The sequence below is a fragment of the Misgurnus anguillicaudatus genome, chromosome 18 (genome assembly GCF_027580225.2).
Source record: "Misgurnus anguillicaudatus chromosome 18, ASM2758022v2, whole genome shotgun sequence".
NCBI classification, from domain to species: Eukaryota; Metazoa; Chordata; class Actinopteri; order Cypriniformes; family Cobitidae; genus Misgurnus; species Misgurnus anguillicaudatus.
Window position 1 is genome coordinate 14834229 of NC_073354.2, and position 18019 is coordinate 14852247.

General features: G+C 38.5%; 2 protein-coding genes across 5 annotated transcripts in view; one reads left to right on the forward strand and one right to left on the reverse strand.

The window, feature by feature from the left end:
* The window catches only part of taf4b (TAF4B RNA polymerase II, TATA box binding protein (TBP)-associated factor), a 52580-nt gene that overhangs the window by 19705 nt on the left and 14856 nt on the right, over positions 1 to 18019 (forward strand). For 2 of the 4 annotated variants that reach the window (XM_055186171.2, XM_055186172.2), the window contains 4 exons: positions 1088 to 1213; positions 1286 to 1342; positions 1892 to 2008; positions 2887 to 3187. In XM_055186171.2, the coding sequence (XP_055042146.2) occupies positions 1088 to 1213; positions 1286 to 1342; positions 1892 to 2008; positions 2887 to 3021 (435 nt within the window). In that variant the 3' untranslated portion in view covers positions 3022 to 3187. Of the gene's footprint in view, positions 1 to 1087; positions 1214 to 1285; positions 1343 to 1891; positions 2009 to 2886; positions 3188 to 18019 lie in introns of those variants that run through there. The other 2 variants (XR_012358617.1, XM_073855915.1) reach the window with 2 other exon arrangements.
* psma8 (proteasome 20S subunit alpha 8) lies at positions 7665 to 15551 on the reverse strand. Its single transcript, XM_055186174.2, has 7 exons — positions 15349 to 15551; positions 14540 to 14666; positions 12483 to 12607; positions 12179 to 12301; positions 11973 to 12092; positions 11799 to 11861; positions 7665 to 8048 (listed from the first exon to the last, which is right to left on the reverse strand). Exons 1-7 carry the CDS (start codon positions 15448 to 15450, stop codon positions 7953 to 7955), a joined length of 756 nt encoding a protein of 251 aa, XP_055042149.1. The 5' UTR covers positions 15451 to 15551; the 3' UTR covers positions 7665 to 7952.

Here is an 18019-nt window from a genome sequence, read left to right on the forward strand (position 1 = left end):
CAGACCCTCTGCTTTAAAACAAAAAAAGTTTCATCCTACCTTCAGTAGTTCTTTTGTAATCAGCTTTAGAATATGGGTAGGTTTCTGCAAAAACACCACATTTTGAGCAAAAAGCTGAGATAATTAAATTTTTGTGACGGACTTTTCATAGAGATCCCATTCAGAGCGATCTTTAAAACAGACACGGACATGCAGCCGCTTGCCATAGGGGAATACTTCCGGGTTTAAAAAGTTGCGAAAGGGCACCACCTAGTAGATAATAGCCGTATCGCGGAAAGCCAGAAATACTTGTCATTGGCAGGGAAGTGATTTCTCTTGATTGACAAGATATCTCGTCACCATTGAGAGATCTCGTCAATGGTGGCGAAAGAGTTAAAGGGACACTCCACTTTTTTTAGAAAATATGTTTATTTTCCAGCTCCCCTAGAGTTAAACATTTCATTTTTACCGCTTTGGAATCCATTCAGCCGATCTCCGGGTCTGGCGCTACCACTTTTAGCATAGCTTAGCATAATCCATTGAATCTGATTAGACCAGATAAGAGTTTCAATTATTTTTCCTATTTTAAACTTGACACTTCTGTAGTTACATCGTGTACTAAGACCAACGGAAAATTAAAAGTTGCGATTTTCTAGGCAGATATGGCTAGGAACTATACTCTCATTCTGGCGTAATAATCAAGGACTTTGCTGCCGTATCATTGCGCCTCCCGCCTCCTGGATTAAAAATAGAAAAATAATGTAGAAACAGATACATTAAATCACATCCTAACCCAAATCCCAAATCTAACCCCAAGCGACAATGGTTTAAAAATAGAAAAATTGAGAAACCAATGCATAAAATGACACGAAAGACGCGTGGTATTAAGTGAACGGAAGGACTGCTGTATCATATGCATGCAAAAAATAGACTAGACGCAATTTATGAGAATGGGCTGTGTGACTAGATATGCGTTTTATCCCATGCAAGAACCAACGAGATTCAACGTTATTAATTGGAACTGTTCTTTTAAGGGTAAACTTGACATTCAGTATTGTGTGTCTGGTTAAAACCTAACACTGTGTGTGTGTGTGTTTCCTGTGGTAAGGATGATTGGCGCTACAGTCAGACCAATGACGCGCGTTCTCAGCTGAAGTTCCTGGAGCAGCTTGAGAGACTAGAAAAACAGAGACGAGAGGAAGAAGAGCGGGAAGCATTGCTCCGTATCGCCCGGGTAACCAGCAGGCACGACGAGTTTGTTCAGCACGGGGGGAAACACAAATATAACCTTTGTTTTCATTTATAGAGCCGCTCCAACAACGAAGACCCAGACCAACAGCGTCTCAAACAGAGAGCGAAAGAGGTAGATGGATTTCTGTGTGTTTGCGTAAATAAAAAATAAAAAACACCTCCACAACCTGTTTTTCATTCCTTCTGCTCCCTTGTATAGCAATGAGGACAATCAATGTTCTTCATAAAGTCCCATTTGCGCCCCACATAGACAAATCCACACACGCACATATACACATACCCCGGAGACAAGGCTCCCTAATTGGGGGCTCATTTTAATTGAGTCTAATATTGGGTCTGGAATTGAAGCCCGGGGCCAAACAGGGAACAGAATGTAATGAAAGCCCTCCGGAAGAGTTGTGTGTCTGTTTACAAGGTAACGCTGATTTACTCGGGCTCCCTGACACACGGTGTACACACATGACACGTTTCTGTACTTTCTGTTCTTTGTCATAGCTATCGGTTAAATCAATAGTGCTCATATGAAAGATTTATCACCGATAACAGCTTTCCATTTTTTCCCAAACATTCAACGTGGAATCCGTTAGGCCGATGGAAAGATTGATTTGATTTTTTGAATGCCAGTCAAACACACGTTGCATTTTTATTTACCCTTTTTTAGATGCAGCAGTTGGAGTTGGCACAGATGGAGCACAGAGATGCAAATTTGGCAGCGCTGGCAGCCCTCGGGCCCCGTAAGAGGAAACCTCTGGAGGCCCCCGGCCCAGGGGCCAACCAGGTACCCGTACGAGTCTGTACAACCACCCTATTGTGCTGTATGATCGTTTTTCTGTGTACTATATACACAGAAAATGAGCACATATAAATATATAAAATAATCACTTGCACACATAAACAATGCTTTCAGTCATTTCTGTCTGTATTCAACCAAAATGGTTTTACACTTATGGGTTGCATTAAATTCATGTCACGTGACCTCCGACTGTACACCAAAGATGCTCAGTATAGCATTTTTAAAGCATCTTAAATGCAAAATACGCTTCAAAGGAAAACAACTTGATGTGTAAAATACTGCATGATTGTACGTGGGGTTTAAGTGTTAAGGAATAGACTGAACAAAAGACTGAAAGATTGTATATTAGTTTAGTTTAATTAGTTTTTACGTTTGTGAATTCTCTTTGCTTTAGGCAGAGATGAATTATAATACATGAAAAGATGGGTTTGAGTTTTGTGAACTTAAATTACACAGGCCTTTGAAAAAAGCCTCCTCTGCCCGAGGAAGTTTTGTATTTGCCTCTTTTTGAGGTTTTATCTCTGTAGTAGAATATGCATCTGGATGAAGACCCAAAGATTAACTGAGGTTCAAAAGTATTAAGGGCTTCAACCGTTTATCTTAAGTTCAATTGTTTGCATTAGCATTATTAGTTAACATCGCCGAGTCACACTTCGGATTAAATTTGCACCCAACTCTATCATTCTCTCTTATGGTGTGTTTTTTGCTCCAGGATCAAGGTGAGTTTTTTTAGTAGTCGTTCTGATTATTAGTGAGTTTTCATAGTATAATAATAAATGAGTTTTATCTCTGTGTAACTATAGTAGCAGTTCCAACTTCATTTTAGGTCAAACAAACTTAATTCTTTTTTGTTCACCCCTCAGTTGTTAGGTCCATACGGGCAGTTTGCTATTCAGAGACCCCCAATTCGAGTCACTTTGAGAGATCTGATTTTCTGCATGGAACAAGACCCCACATTCAGACAATCTCTCATGTTATATAAAACATATTTGCAGTAGATTGACCTCAAATGTTTAGTTTGTTTTGTGTTTAGATGGGTGAAATTTAATGTCACAATGTTAACATGTGAATACACTGACGTTTTGTCATATTTCTGTCATTATTGTGATGTATATGTTTATGTATATATACATGGCACAATGGGATTAAACACTTACAGCAGCAGGTTTTGTGTTTTTTATAAGGGTATTATCCCACATCAATGTGTGTTCGTTCATTTCAGATTGAGTCAGAAATGACTTTCGCTACACAAACAGCTTTGAAATGTTGTAATAGACTGACTGTTATTGCGTTTTCAAAGTCGATTGGGGGTTGTATAGAGGTCTGTACATGCCCCAGGGCAGTACGTGCCCCCACCCAGGCCAAACCAACCAGAACAAAACACTGCCTTGGGAACCACAACCAACCAATCACACCTATACTGCCATAGGCATCAAAATCACCGCAGGATGGTAGCGTGGAAACTAATACTAACCAGTAAAAGCAGGATAATACTACAGAGCCCAAAAATAATTGCTGAAACTGCTTTGACTTAATTACAAACCTTTTCAAGACTGGTCATAACTTTAAGCCAATTTATCGTTTTATTTAACTGACGTTAAGGGATAGCTCATCCAAAAATGAAAACTCCGTCACTCCGTCTGTCAGCTGTCCCAAACCTGCAATGTCTTTGATGATATTTTGAAGTAATGCTCGTGCTAGTTTTGGAGCACTATATTTCATAGTTTTTTTCCTATGGAAGCCAATGGTGCCCCAAACCTGCTTGATTGCAAATCTTTGTTTCTGCAGAACAAAGAAATTTATACAGGTTTGAAACATCTTGAGGGTAATTAAGCTAAATACAGGGTTCCCACACAACTTTAAATTCAAGGATCTTTCAAGGACTTTTCAGGTCCAATACCCTCAAACTCAAGGACTAAATGTGGGGATACATTTCAAGTAAGAGCAAGGTTACATCGTGTTACCTTTTAAAGATACATTATTACAGTTCCCTTTCGAGGGAACTCGCGCTGCGTCACTGCGGTGACACTTTGGGGACGCCTCCAGGGGTAAGTGTGTCTGAATGTGTATATTAAATGCAACCAATGGTGAGGCTTAATGACAAAGACAGGGTGACGCGGGAACCAGGAAGTATATCGCTATCTGAAATATTGCCAAAGACGGTGTTACAGGGACGCAGGAAGTATGGAAAGGGAGACACAGCGTCTTGTTCCCTTCTCAGGGAACAACAGTTAAATACATAACCTGAGACGTTTTCATGTGTCAAACACAACTATGCAAAAAAGCATTTTGGTATGAATCAACATTCGCATACAGAAGAGTGTTTAGCACGTGTGCTTAAAAGGCTAGAAATGTTTTATTATCCTACACTACAAAGGGAATTATATGGATTTTTTTCCAGGAAACGTCTTACATTGAAAGTGCTTGAATCTATTTTATGCATGTATATTTTCAAAAGCTTCCCAGGGCCTTGAATTTTTTCCCCAAATTCACAAATTTCAGATTTTATTGCACATATGGAGACTTTCCCCCTTTAACCCTCAAGTGTTGTTAATTAGAACTGCACTAATCTGGTGTTAGTGGACAAAATTGGGCATGTGATTCCCTTTATATTTTACAGAAATTTCATAAAAATATAATATTTTCTTTTTAATAAATGTAAAAACTTACACTGCAAACAATGACTTTCTTACTTAGTATTTTTGTCTTGTTTTCAATACAAATATTTAAAAATTAATATTTATATTTAAATCAAGATGTGTTTTCTTGATGAGTAGGTTAGTAGACTGAAGAAAAGAAGTCTAGTTTTTAGACAAAAAATATATAATTTAAGTGAATTTGTGCTTAAAACAAGCAAAATATTTCTTGAATTAAGTGTTTAAGAAAAAAGTAAACTTATCTCAAGAGTTTTTTTCTCACCCCATTGGAGAAAGAAAGTCATTTAGTGTAGTAACACTGTAAAAAAAAAAGAATACACTGGATTTACTTAAAAATATAGTGCATCATTTTTGCATACACTTTAAGTAAGTTTTACTTGAAATTGTAAAGGTGCAGTGTGTAAATTTTAGCGTTATCTAGTGGTAAGGTTGCGAATTGCAACCAACGACTCAGTCCACTGCCCAACCCTCACTTTTGAAATGCATAAAGAAGCTACGATAGCCTAGCCTGCTCCAACCATACTCTCGTACATTCATTTCATTTGTACAGAGAGTCTGGCCACGCTCCATTGCAAAGCGTTACTTTCGTTAAGGAGGGTCCTCTGTTGAAGTTTAAAACTATTGGATCTGCCCAGAGTCACTCAGGATCTGTCATAACCAATCGCTAACATTTGGTTGTGACTTATGTCACGCGCCGAAACTGGCTGGAAACAACAAGTCCGAATGATCAGACCAACAAAACTTAGCAAACATTGTTCTACTCCGGCTTTAACTTCTGTATATTCGGCAGTTTTGCAACAACGACCTAATAACTTTTCTCACTTCTTTCTCTGCTGCCATTACTGAACTACAACTCAAACTGACGCACAACCTCAACGTCATCGTTCTTAGCCACCCCCCTCTGTTCGCTGATTGGACCTGCAGATTTTTGCAGGAAAAAACGAAACTCTACAGAGCAGTCCCAGACGTAGTACTGAAGCGAAATGAAAATTAAGCAGAAGCATGTAGGAGGGCAGAGCCAGGCTAACGATAGCCACCACCGGAAAAACATTTCATTGTCGGAGACAACTTAGTTAAAAACTAAGTTTCACTGCCAGCGTTTTTTAAAAAAAGTTGCCAGCCAGCGTTTTTCATGATTTTCACAAAAGTTTAATGCCTTCCAGAAAATGTTCTTCTTTAAATATATAAACATACAATATATCAAATGAAAGAACAGACCTTCTGCTTTCAACAAAAAAAAAGTTTAATCCTACCTTCAGTAGTTCTTTTGTAATCACATTTTGAGCAAAAAGCTGAGATAATTCCATTTTTGTGACTGACTTTTCATAGAGATCCCATTCAGAGCAATCTTTAAAACAGACACGGGCATGCAGCTGCTTGCCATAGGGCAATACTTTCTGGGGGTTTTAAAAAGTTGCGGAAGCGGTATTGCGGAAAGACAGAAATACTCGTCGTTGGCGGGGAAGCGTTTTCTCTTGATTGACGAGATATCTCGTCAATGGCGGAGAAAGAGTTAAGGGCTTCTGTAGAAACATGGCGGCACAAAATGGCGACTTCCATGTAAGGGGACCCTCTGTGTATGTAGATAAAAACGACTCATTCGAAGGTTATAAAAACATAACGGTTAATTTTAAAAGGTCTTTATACACCACAGAGAATATAGTTTTGTATATTATTTTGCATTTCTTTCAAGAGATCCTTCTAAAAATTACACACTGCACCTTTAAGCAATTGCATAAATTGCTTAAAATTCCATGTAATACTTACTTAAAAAATGGAAGCAAAAATTATTCACTACATTTTTAAGTAAATCCAGCGTATTATTTTTTTGCGGTGTATGTTATGTTTAAAAGTTATGCATTTATTTACTGTTTTTTTTTTTTGTTCTTTTGTACCTCAATTACTCAAATAGGCATTTTTGGTTTGTTTTTACCCCAAATTTTTTTTTATTAAAAACTTCTTTCCACTGATTTAAATGACAGAATTAAATTTTTGGTGAACAATATATCCCTCAAGTTAATGTTATCATTAAAAATTGTGGCTGTTAGCAGATTGTGCTTTGGCTGGCAACCATGTTGGAGACCACTGCTCTAGAGGATTGAAGTTAAAAGCTATCTGACAGTGTCATAGTTCAGTAGGGTTTACCTCTGCCCAGTATCACTTTTAAATTCCTCCACTATTTCCCTCCAATGTCTGCGTTTTTTAATTGAATGTTCTTAAAAGGAGCTCCTTTAATGTATGCCTTGCCACAACCTCAGAAACTTAAATACTCTGTGTGCTTGCCTGAGGTACAGGATTCTGAAATATTCCATTAGCTCTGAATAATCATGAATGAGACGCTGGGAGCTAAATATTGATATGCCTGCAGCATTCACAGTCCCTTTAGAGTGTGTGCGTGCATGCTATTCAGTCTCGCATGCCAATGCAAGCTTACAAAATCAGTGCAGAAAATTCTGAAGGCACAAAATGTGCTTCTTTTTTAAATTTAAAAACAGGTTTTGTGCATAAAACCTATCAGTGTTTTTGTCAAGGACATCTGACATCAGCGTTTCACGGCCCCCTCGTGCTGACTAATGCATAGACACTGTACACAATGGACTCGATGAAGAGCCACTGAAATCGTTCCAGGCTGCAGCTCTTCAATTGAATTAATTATTGATCGTATCATCAGCTGCACACGCTGTTAACCGTCTCAGATCAAAGCCGCACAGACAGAATATATGTGTGCGTTTTAGGTTTCCGTTCCTCTGACGGCACGTCAAATGGAGGAAGACAGAGGTAATTTTCCCCGTGATTATTATGCATGAGCTCACTCATAAAAACAAAGATGTTTTTAATGTTATCTGATGCCTGCTCTCCGTTCATACACACAGACAGTAATTTTCCATCCTAACTCTTTGCTCTAAAACAGCAGGTATTTATAAACAGCATTTACTCTCTAAATGCATAGTTTCCATCATAATGAAAACAAATCAGGCCATGGGTACAAATCAAACCAGTTTATTAGGATAGACAGACCAGAGCACAAACTCTCATGGATGCTTTACACAAATGTAAACCCTGAACATGTTTTAAGTAGAATTTTTCCCATAAAGCAAATATTGTATACATTTCTAAATGGTTACTAAATCTGTTTTTTGGGTCCAGCAGAAGAGTGAGAGATTGTGCTCTTAGCAGATGAGAGGTGGGGTACAGTCAGTGTTGGCTTTAACCAAGTGCTTTTGCCCATATAAACAAAATTAGGAGAGGAAGTATGCGTTTATGAAAGTGGTTTATGAAGACTTCTTTTGCTTTTTCTTCTCTGCCTCTTCTTCTTTTTCCTTTTCTATTTCAGCAACCAGCGTTTCGATCTCTTTGGACTCTAGAATCTAGAGAAGGGGAGAGAGAGGGGTGCAACAAATGTGTCACTAAACTGATAACCAAATGAATAAACATATCAGTTTTTGTGTTTTGCTATTAAATGGTTGAAAATAATATTTTTTCAGGGCAAAAGTAAAGAAATTAAAGGAGTCATTCTTCAAAAATTAGAAAACTTTGAAGGGACACTCCACTTTCTTTGAAAAAATGCTCATTTTACAGTTCCCATAGAGTTAAACATTTGATTTGTACCTTTTTTTTATCCATTCAGCATAGCTTAGCATAATCCATTGAATCTGATAAGGCCGTTAACATTTAGGGCCCTATAATTTCCGCGATCACGGAATCACGGACGGAATCACGGAATTGGCTAATTAACACGGAATCTAGTATTAACGCGGAATTTTGCGGAATTTTACATTTTTTGAATAAAATGATGTTTTTGTGTGGGAGACGAACGTATGTCTGGGGGAAATGCAGACCGGGAAAGTAAATCTGGGCGACACGCCCCCTCCCGTCGTTTCAGACCCCCTCCAAAACACTGAAACCATGGTGAAGCGGCTCTCCACGACTCTGCTTTCGTCAGCGAAAAATTAAGAAATTCGACGCTAAGCACTTGGTTCCGAGCAGGTCTCACATGACTTTTATGTGACCGGAGAACTGTTATTTTGGAAGTTTTGTCAACACTCTGTTCACGGTGAGCGCAAAGATACATGCACTCTCTCATCCACGTCTGTCTCACTGTAGCCTACCTCTCTCACGTGCAGCTCACGCATCTGTCCGAAGTGCGAACACAAATCCTCATGTATTTGTTCAGTTTTATGCATTTCAAGCGAGCTGAGGCAAACTAACTATCCCTCGCATTTAAAATATAATCATCTGCATCATGGTGCCGCTCTCCGTCTCTCTTTCGCTCGCACGTGCAAAGAGCTGCGTGCTCATGCTTTCCTTAGTCAGATCACTAAGTTATATGCATTTCAAGCGATTGTGTATAAAATATGGATCGCGTTCCGCTGGATTGATGTGTTTAAGGCACTTCTGAAGGCACCACTGCTTTGACACGTTGTTGTAGCCTCCTGCAACAACACTAAACAATGCATTGAATTGAGTTGTTTGTGTGTGTGCGCGCGCACGTGTGCGTGTGTAAATGCATCTTTTATAGTCATTAAGTAATCGTGTTATCCTGTTTTTCCCCAAATCATTTACATTTTAATCATTAACATTAAAGGCACACTGTTTTTATGACTAAAATAACAGTAAAGGGTAAAAAATATAATTGCCAAAAATTAAAACGGATAAAACGGAATTTGCAAAAATTAAAACGGAGAAAACGGAATTTGGGAAAAAATAAAACGGAATTTGGGGAAAAATAAAACGGATTTTATAGGGCCCTAAACATTGTGCTAAAAATAATCAAGCGACATAATCAAGGACTTTGCTGTCGTACCATGGCTGCACTAGGCGCAATATTATTACGCAGTGCTGAAAATAGTCCTCTGCTATTGAAAGTTACCAAGGGGACTATTTTCGGCTGCTGCGTAAAATCATTGCGCCTCCTGCAGTCATGGTACGACAGCAAAGTCCTTGATTATTATGGCGGAATGAGAGTATACTTCCTAGTCATAATCGGCCTAGAAAATCACAACTTTTAATTTTCTGTCGGTCTTAGAACACAATGTAACTATAGAACAGTCAAGTTTTAAATAGGAAAAATATAAAAACTTTAGACCATTAGCATTGTACTCAAAAATGACCAATCAGATTCTATGGATTGTGCTAAGTTATGCTAAAAGTGCTAGCGCCGGACCCGGAGAACGGCTGAATGGATCCAAAAACTATAAAAATCAAACATTTAACTCAATTTCTGCGTTTACACCAGCCGCGGTAGAGGCGTGAAGCGCAAGTGATTTCAAAAGTTAAGTCAATGTCTCGTGGCGCGGAAGACGCGATTCCGCCTCATTCGCGCGAATTGAGCAGCTGGCGTGATACACGCGAATGGTCCTTTTTGTGCATGCTACGCTTGATGCAAATTTGTGGCTGACGCCCAAGTTGAAAAATTTGAGCTTTGGCGGAATTTCACGGCGCGTTAACCAATCAGGAGCCTGCTTTCTGCTGTGGCGGCAGCCGCGCCCGGAGTCACTCATTCAACCTGAAGGAAGGCTTGATATTGTTCGAAGCAGTCACCTGGAGCTATATGACACAAGTTCTTATTTCTATAGACCAGTGGTTCTCAATCCTGGTCCTGGAGCCCCACTGCTCTGCACATTTTGTATGTCTTCCTTGTTTAACACAGCTGATTCAAATCATCAGCTCATTAGCAGAGATCTCATTGTCTGTCAGATAAGAGAGACAAAACGTGCAGAGCAGTGGGGCTCCAGGACCAGGATTGAGAACCACTGCTATAGAGACAGGAATAAAAAGGACCTCGCTTGGAAGAGTGTCAGTGAGGACATTGGGCAACCTGGGAAGTTGTAATACACATTTCACTTTTGAGTCACCTCATGTTTATTGACCTGCGCCGTTTATTTTCCCCCTATAGTAAGGTTACCAAATACAAACCGGTAACTCTCTCGATAAATGCACAATCAACATCAGCCATCCTGCAAACAGACAACAACATAGCACTGGCCCCTCCCACAAGAAGCGGATTTTGTCTCTAACGCGCGTCAAATGCTTGCTTTTTCCGCACGTCTACTTTGCTCTAGACGCGCGAATGCATTCAAAAACTGTTCAAGCGGCAAACTAGGCACGATTTTTATGCCTCAACGCAGCATATGTGAGTTAGAAAATTAACATTTTCACAAAAAAGTGGAGTGTCCCTTTAAAAGAGGACATTGTACAAGCCTTTTTTAAGAAGAAAAATCTTTGGTGTTCCCAGAGTACGTATTTGAAGTTCTAGCTTAAAATACCATAATAATTTATTATAGCATGTTACAATTGCCACTTTGTAGATGTGAGCAAAAATGGCAGTGCCGTGGTTGGATAGTGCAGATTAAGAGGTGGAATTATCCCCTTCTGACATCACAAGGGGAGACAAATTTCATTTATGTTTTTTTCACATGCTTGCACAGAATAGTTTACCAAAACTAAGTTACTGGGTTCTTTTTTCACATTTTCTAGGTTTGTAGAAGCACTGGGGACCCAACTATAGCACTTAAAGAAGGAAAAAAAATAATTTTATGTCCCCTTTAAGGGCCGGTTCACATATCATGTCTTTTGCGCGCTCAAGTTCATTATTACAAATGTAGGCACTTGGTATGCGTGCTCATAACAGATGCAACGGGTTCGTTTTTTTTCAGACACGTCCACACCGCATCGAGTTAAAAACATATCAAATGTTCTGAATGCCGCAAGCGCACCGCAAGTCACGTTACAGGAACCAACCAACGGTCGCGTTTTCCATGTGGTTTTGGTGCGAAATGTGAACCGCCCCTAATACAACTAAGCTTTACGGAATTCACAGGCTTTTAAACTCAAAACCGGAGAATATTCGTGCTTTATGATCGAATAAGTATAATAGCCATGTGTTAACCAGACTTAACCAGTACAGCGTGGTGCAAAGAACAACCAGGTCTTGGGTTTGAATCACAACGAATATATACTGATAAGATTTATACATTAAATAAGTCCCTTTGGATTGCAAAAATGTAATTATACCACAAAATATCAAACTTTGGTTCAAGCGTGTCAAAATCTCCTGAGAGCATATCTACAGCATAGATTGACATGGTGAACTCTTCCTTTAATAGTAAGTGTATTACCTTTAGGGGCTGATTCCTCCGGATCACAGCCAGCTCAATGTTCTTGCCCCCGGATTGCACAACCTATGTGGCACAGATCATATACAATTGCTCCAGCAAACATGTTACATCCCGTCAACTATGTGATATGAGAATGTGTTTGTACACACTTAACCGTGGTAATGATGGATTTACCTCTAGTAAGGCTTTGATGGCCAGTTTGATGGCATCGTTATCAGTAGCGATGGCTTCGTCTGTGTAGTTTTTCTCCAAAAACTCCCTCACTGTTTTCGCGCTACGGCCGATTGCGTTTGCCTGATGACACAGATGAGATCAATACACGCAAAACGGGTGCAGAAGAATACAACCGATCAATCGCTGCTTTCCTAACGCTTCTTTGCCTTCCATGCATGGTATGTTCCAGAGGGGTCTGTCTGATATAGACGTGGAGTGCCATCGTAGTCAAAACCCACAATAAGGGCAGAGATACCAAAGGGACGACGTCCATTGCTTTGAGTGTAACGCTGCAAAATGAGCAAACACAAAAACATAAAAAACAATAAGTTGCAACCAATGTATTAATGTAGGCTTTATTGCCTGATACACTGTAGTTTGTCCTTGTGCTCTACTTGAACACAAAGTCAGCAAGATGGGAATGAATAGATTGATAGATTTATTATCATTATAGCAGAATAAGTATATTACCTGTTTAAGTGTGGCGATGTAGCGGGTGATGTACTCTACAGTAACTGGGTCCTCTACTGTAAGTCTGTGACTTTGGCACTCTACTCTCGCTCTGTTGATGACAATCCTGGCATCTGCTGTAAGACCTGGACAACACACAAACAGGTTTTTTATTAGTATGCCTTTCATTAGCACTGAACTAATAAGCTTGCATTGCTAACACAATGCACTACCGATTGTGCTACAGTGTCAGGAACACAGGTACAGCAGCTACAGATAAGCATACAAACAGATTAAAGGGAGATTTCGCATGACACTTTTTTTAAATCTTTGGTGTCCCCAGAGTACATACCGTAATTTCCGGAGTATAAGTCGCATCAGTCAAAAATGCGTTTTGAAGAGGAAAAACCATATAAAAGTCGCAATGGCCTATACGTTGCGTTTATTTAGAAAATGATTTCACAAAATCCAAGCCATAGAACAGACATTTAATCTGGAAAGTTATTCAACTAAACCATAGCAAGGAAGAGCAGGCTGAATAGGTGTCCATACATGTTAAAGTAACATAAACAGTTATTTACACGATACACAATAGCATACCTGGGAGGCTGAATAGGCTAAATTAATATGACAAGCCAAATCAAGTTCAAAAAGATCCCGAAGTCAATCCACATCACTGAATCCATTGAATTACATAAATACAGGAGCAGCATAGAGCGGACTCTCGGGGCTGTAGGCGGTAATAGTTTCTCTTGGTTCATATGAAATATTTTTGATGTATGAGTCGCACCTGACTAGAAGTTCCAGGACCCGCCAAACTATGAAAAAAGTGCGACTTGTAGTCCGGAAAATACGGTATGTGAAGGTTAAGCTGAAAATACTATATAGATCATTTATTTTATAATGTTAAAATTGCCAGTTTGTAGGTGTGAGCAAAATATGTAGGTTTTGGGTGTGTCCTGTTAAAGGGACAATAAGTAGGATTTACCCCCATCTAGTGGTGAAATTGTATTTTGCATTCAAACAAAAAGTGCTCTCTAGCGCCTCGTTTTTCCAAATGCGTGTTGCAACGACGGTAGCCGTTAAGTACTCACTGATCTCCTTGTGCGTTTCAGCTAGTTCACATGTTCTGAATGAAAACGCGTTGTGGAAACGCGTTGGTAGGCTAGTGCTTTTTGTCCCTGTCTGCTATTATAGTTTATCAGTATGGCGGAACGACATGGAAGAAATTCTAATCTTATAAAGAAAAGTCAGAGCACTGGAAGGGGTCATTGACATGAACAAGGACATATTTATGAATAAAGACATTGATTTTGATTAATAAAACACTTAAAATCCTACTTACTGTCCCTTTAAATGCAAACACTGCTCGCCATAATGGTGTTTTTTATTTTTATTAAAACTTAATTGTGCTGTCAATTATTTTCTCTCTCGGTGCTGTGGTTGGATAATACTGCCCCTTAATCTGCACTATTATAATAAAATCCCCTTTAGACATCACAAGGGGAGCCAAATTTCAATGAGCTATTTTTTCCACATGCTTGCGGATAATGGTTTACCAGAACTAAGTTACTGAGTTGTTCTTTTTCACATTTTTAGCACTTAAACATTATTAAATATAAACAAAAATTGGGGACATATCATGAAAATTTGACCTTCCATGTTTAAGTGCTATAAATGGCTCCAGTACTTCTATCAACGAAGAAAATGTGAAAAATAACAACCCAGTAACTTAGTTTTGGTAAACCATTCTCTGCTAGCATGTGAAAAAATAGCTAATTGACATTTGGCTCCTCTTGTGATGTCAAAAGGGGATAATACCGCCCCTTAATCTGCACTATCCAACCACAGCACTGCAATTTAGTGCAGATATCAGCTCATTTGCATTTTAACCAAAATGGCACATCTTTCCTCACACATACAAAGTGGTACTTTTAATATTTTATACTAAATTATCTATATGATATATTTTGAGCTAAAATTTCACATATGTACTCTGGAGACACCAAAGTTTTATTTGACATCTTAAAAAAGTCTTGTAAAAATGTCCATTTAAAACAAAGATAAATGAGGCTTACCTGCAAAGGCCATGCACACATGCTCATCCAGAGCACAGATTTTCCTGACGGTTCTCTCCTCCTGAAGTTTTGCCACTGACTTCTTCTCAACACCCAGGACAACAATATCCTTTCCCCTTATTCCAACCTTAAAACAAAAATATTGTAAGTATTTGGATGCTGCCAACGTTAGCCATGTCAACTCCTTTGCTATGGGCTTACATCGCCCTCTATAGGACAAATGAGTAATCACATCGAGAAAACGAAACTTTGTGTGTCATGTTGTCAAGGCCTTATAAAACGTAAACGTCCTAACAATCAATTAAAAGACATTGATTTTTATTTATTTTGTAAAACCCGAAGTAATTATAACTTTCCCGAGGTTGTAAACGTACTAAGCACAGTTATCCAGACCTTTGTAACTGTTAATTTCATTCATTAGCTGGCTAGCTCGTTTACCAAATCCCAGTCACAATTTCTTCACAGTGTACACTGTGTGTTAGACTTAAGTGTTAAATGCATTTATGACAACACGATAACAAGCAAATGGCAGTTCTTATGTAGTTTTAATATCTGCAGGATTAGCACATGCTAATGTTAGCCGCAACATGCAAGTCACGCTTAGCTCTGTCTCACTTAAAACACTGTTGCAAATAAATCCAACGAGCCAACTGTTTCCTAACAATCATAAACGATCGCATTATGTGTATATGTACCTAACGTTAGCACTTGTTCACCATAAACCATTATTAAGCAGTGATGAGTCTGTGCATTTGTGTAGCCGTTAGCCAACACGCTAACCCTCTTGACTAGATGATGTAAATACTCACAGCAGTTGAGCCCTTCTTTACTGCCTCCTGAGCATATTCCACTTGAAACAGGTGACCATCAGGAGAAAACACTGTTATAGCTCTGTCATATCTTGCAGCCATTTCTGCACACTAAACACAAATGTACAAACGCACAGTTAGCCGATAGTTTTCAAGCACAGTCTGCCAAAGAGGTTTCGAAATTAAAGGCGCATGCGCAATTTTCGCGCGCGTTGAATTGTGGGAGTTGTATGATGTTGTGTGGTACACAATAAACTCACGTTTGGTGTCTTGTAAAAATTATTTCTTTATGGACGTAATAATTCGGTCAATTTACTGTCAAATAAAAACGACTGAAAGGTTTATGTTTAGTTTTGGTTTGGCATTGGCATTTCACTACACTTTGATCTTATTCTGTAAACTAATTATCAGTATAAATGCGTTTAAAATTGTTTAGAGTGGGGGTAATTTTTTCCAAAACAAGAATTTAAATCTGCTTAAAAGGTTTCTTTTCTTATATGATTTTAACAAAGTGGGAAATAAATAGAAACTATTTAAAAAAAAAACGTATAGCTTTTGTTAAACACATTTTTATTCATTTTTTAAAAAACGCTTTGAACTTAAAAACAGACATTTTCAGGACTGTCCCACCACAAACAGTTTAATCCTTTGTTGTTAAACATTATTAGTGTGCTTGTTGGGGGCTCCAGGGTGTGTCACTAAAGAGCATGTTTGAGAAAAATTATAAGAATTATGTGTAAGAAAAACTGTCTTGTATGGATGATTTACATTTAGTTGTAATGATACATACGGTTTCATGACGTGCATGGATCAAAAATGTGTGGAGAGGTTTGGCAGCCAGGCAATAATTCAAGGACCTGTAGCTAACATAAACATTTATTTTACACCGTAACGTTAGCTCATTGTAGGCAGAAAATTTTTCAGAAACCCCAAAGCTCAAAATTTATCCCATGGCTAGACAGAACATACATTCCCATTTGCAAAGATACCTGGATTGTAAAAATCCGTTGAGGATTGAGAAAGTTATGCTATTTTTAATAGAAATCAGAGGGAAAAGTTATATATGGATGTCAGTGGAAAGTGTGTGACCAAAAATGCTGCTTATTCACATGTTTTTGCTTGTAACTTTCTCATTTCATCAGATATTTGCATGAAATTTGAACAGAATGTAGAATTTTGTTAAATCATGAACATTTACTGTTTTAGTTGGAATAGGCATCAGACTTTAGTTGGAATGGGCATCAGACCCATTGTAAGCATGGTTTTTAGAACGATGATGAATTATGTTGCTGAAATCGTCTAAAAAGCTACATCCCAGCAATGACAGCTGTGCAGACATCAGGACTTATATCAGTTGGTGTATGATAATTTTTAGGTTAAGATGCATCCCTGCTGGCAGCAGCATTTTTATTGCACTTCACCAAACTTTGTTTCACATTTCATCTTTATGTTCGACATAAATGCTGCTATCAAACCTACAACATCATTGGCTGCACTATGTAAATACACAGAGTATAGAAACTATTCTTATGTCTGTATACTATTATATACAATTGAATACCCTACTGAAAAATCCAGCTAAGACCAGCATAAGCTGGCGAGCTTGTTTTAGCTGGTCTCCCAGCTTGGTTTTAGCTGGTTTTGCTGGTGTACACTGAAAAAAATGATTCATTGAATTTAATAAATTTTTTAAGGTAAGTGGTTGCAATCAATTTATTTAAGCTTTTATTCAACCACTTACCTTAAAAAAATTGATTAAATTCAATGAATCATTTTTTTCAGTGTAGAAAGCTGGTCTAGCTGTGTTTTGGTCACTTTTTAAGCTGTTTTTTAAGACCAGTTGACCCACCAGCTTGACCAGCTTTGCCAGGCTGTGAGAACCAGCTTAAACCAGCTACTACCACCTTAGACTCGCAAATACCAGCTTATGCTGGTCTTAGCTGGATTTTTCAGTAGGGTATTATTTATTTTATAATTCTTGAAACTGTTTGTTGCTGCTGTTGTTGTTGCTGTTTTACACTGCAGGGATTGAGGGAACGATATTTCGATACTTTGTATGTGTGGCACATTCAGTAGAATTGACAATAAACAGGGTTCCCACGGGTCCTTGAAATCCTTGAAAGTTTGTGAATCTGGCGAAAAATTCAAGGCCCTGGGAAGTTTTTGAAAATATACACATGTAGATACAGGCCATTGAAAGGGCTTGAATCTATTTTATGCAAGAAGTTTTCTGGGGGGAAAAATCCATATAATTCCCTGTGTAGTGTAGGATAAGATCACAAAAATTCTAGACTTTTTAAGAACAGGTTACGTATGTAATAGGCTTTATGCCCAGCTGCACTACTTCCTGAACTTCAGCCAGCTCCTTGTTTCCTGTCTGCCATTATTGGACAAACTGATTAATCCAGGTGTGTCTGATTATTGTTGTTGTGACTACTGAGGTCAGGCACACCTGGATTAATCAGTTTGTTTTGTGACTACTGAGGTCAGGCATACCTGGATTCATCAGTTTGTCCAATAATGGCAGACAGGAAACAAGGAGCTGGCTTCAGAAAGTTCAGTAAGTAGTGCAGCTGGGCATAAAGCCTATTCTGCCCTACAAGGGCAAAAGGCAGTAACTTCGTTTTTGGTCAAAAATTACTTACTGATATTTTTGAGACATTCAAGACCT

What these genes read in the sequence shown, in the direction of transcription:
- psma8 (XM_055186174.2), bottom strand. Translation starts at nt 15,450, where the DNA reads ATGGCTGCAAGATATGACAGAGCTATAACAGTGTTTTCTCCTGATGGT. An exon ending in GAACATACCATGCATGGAAG is followed by an intron (nt 12,093 to 12,178) that starts GCAAAGAAGCGT and finishes CTGTGTCATCAG; the next exon opens with GCAAACGCAATCGGCCGTAG. An exon ending in CCATCAAAGCCTTACTAGAG is followed by an intron (nt 11,862 to 11,972) that starts GTAAATCCATCA and finishes TGTGCCACATAG; the next exon opens with GTTGTGCAATCCGGGGGCAA.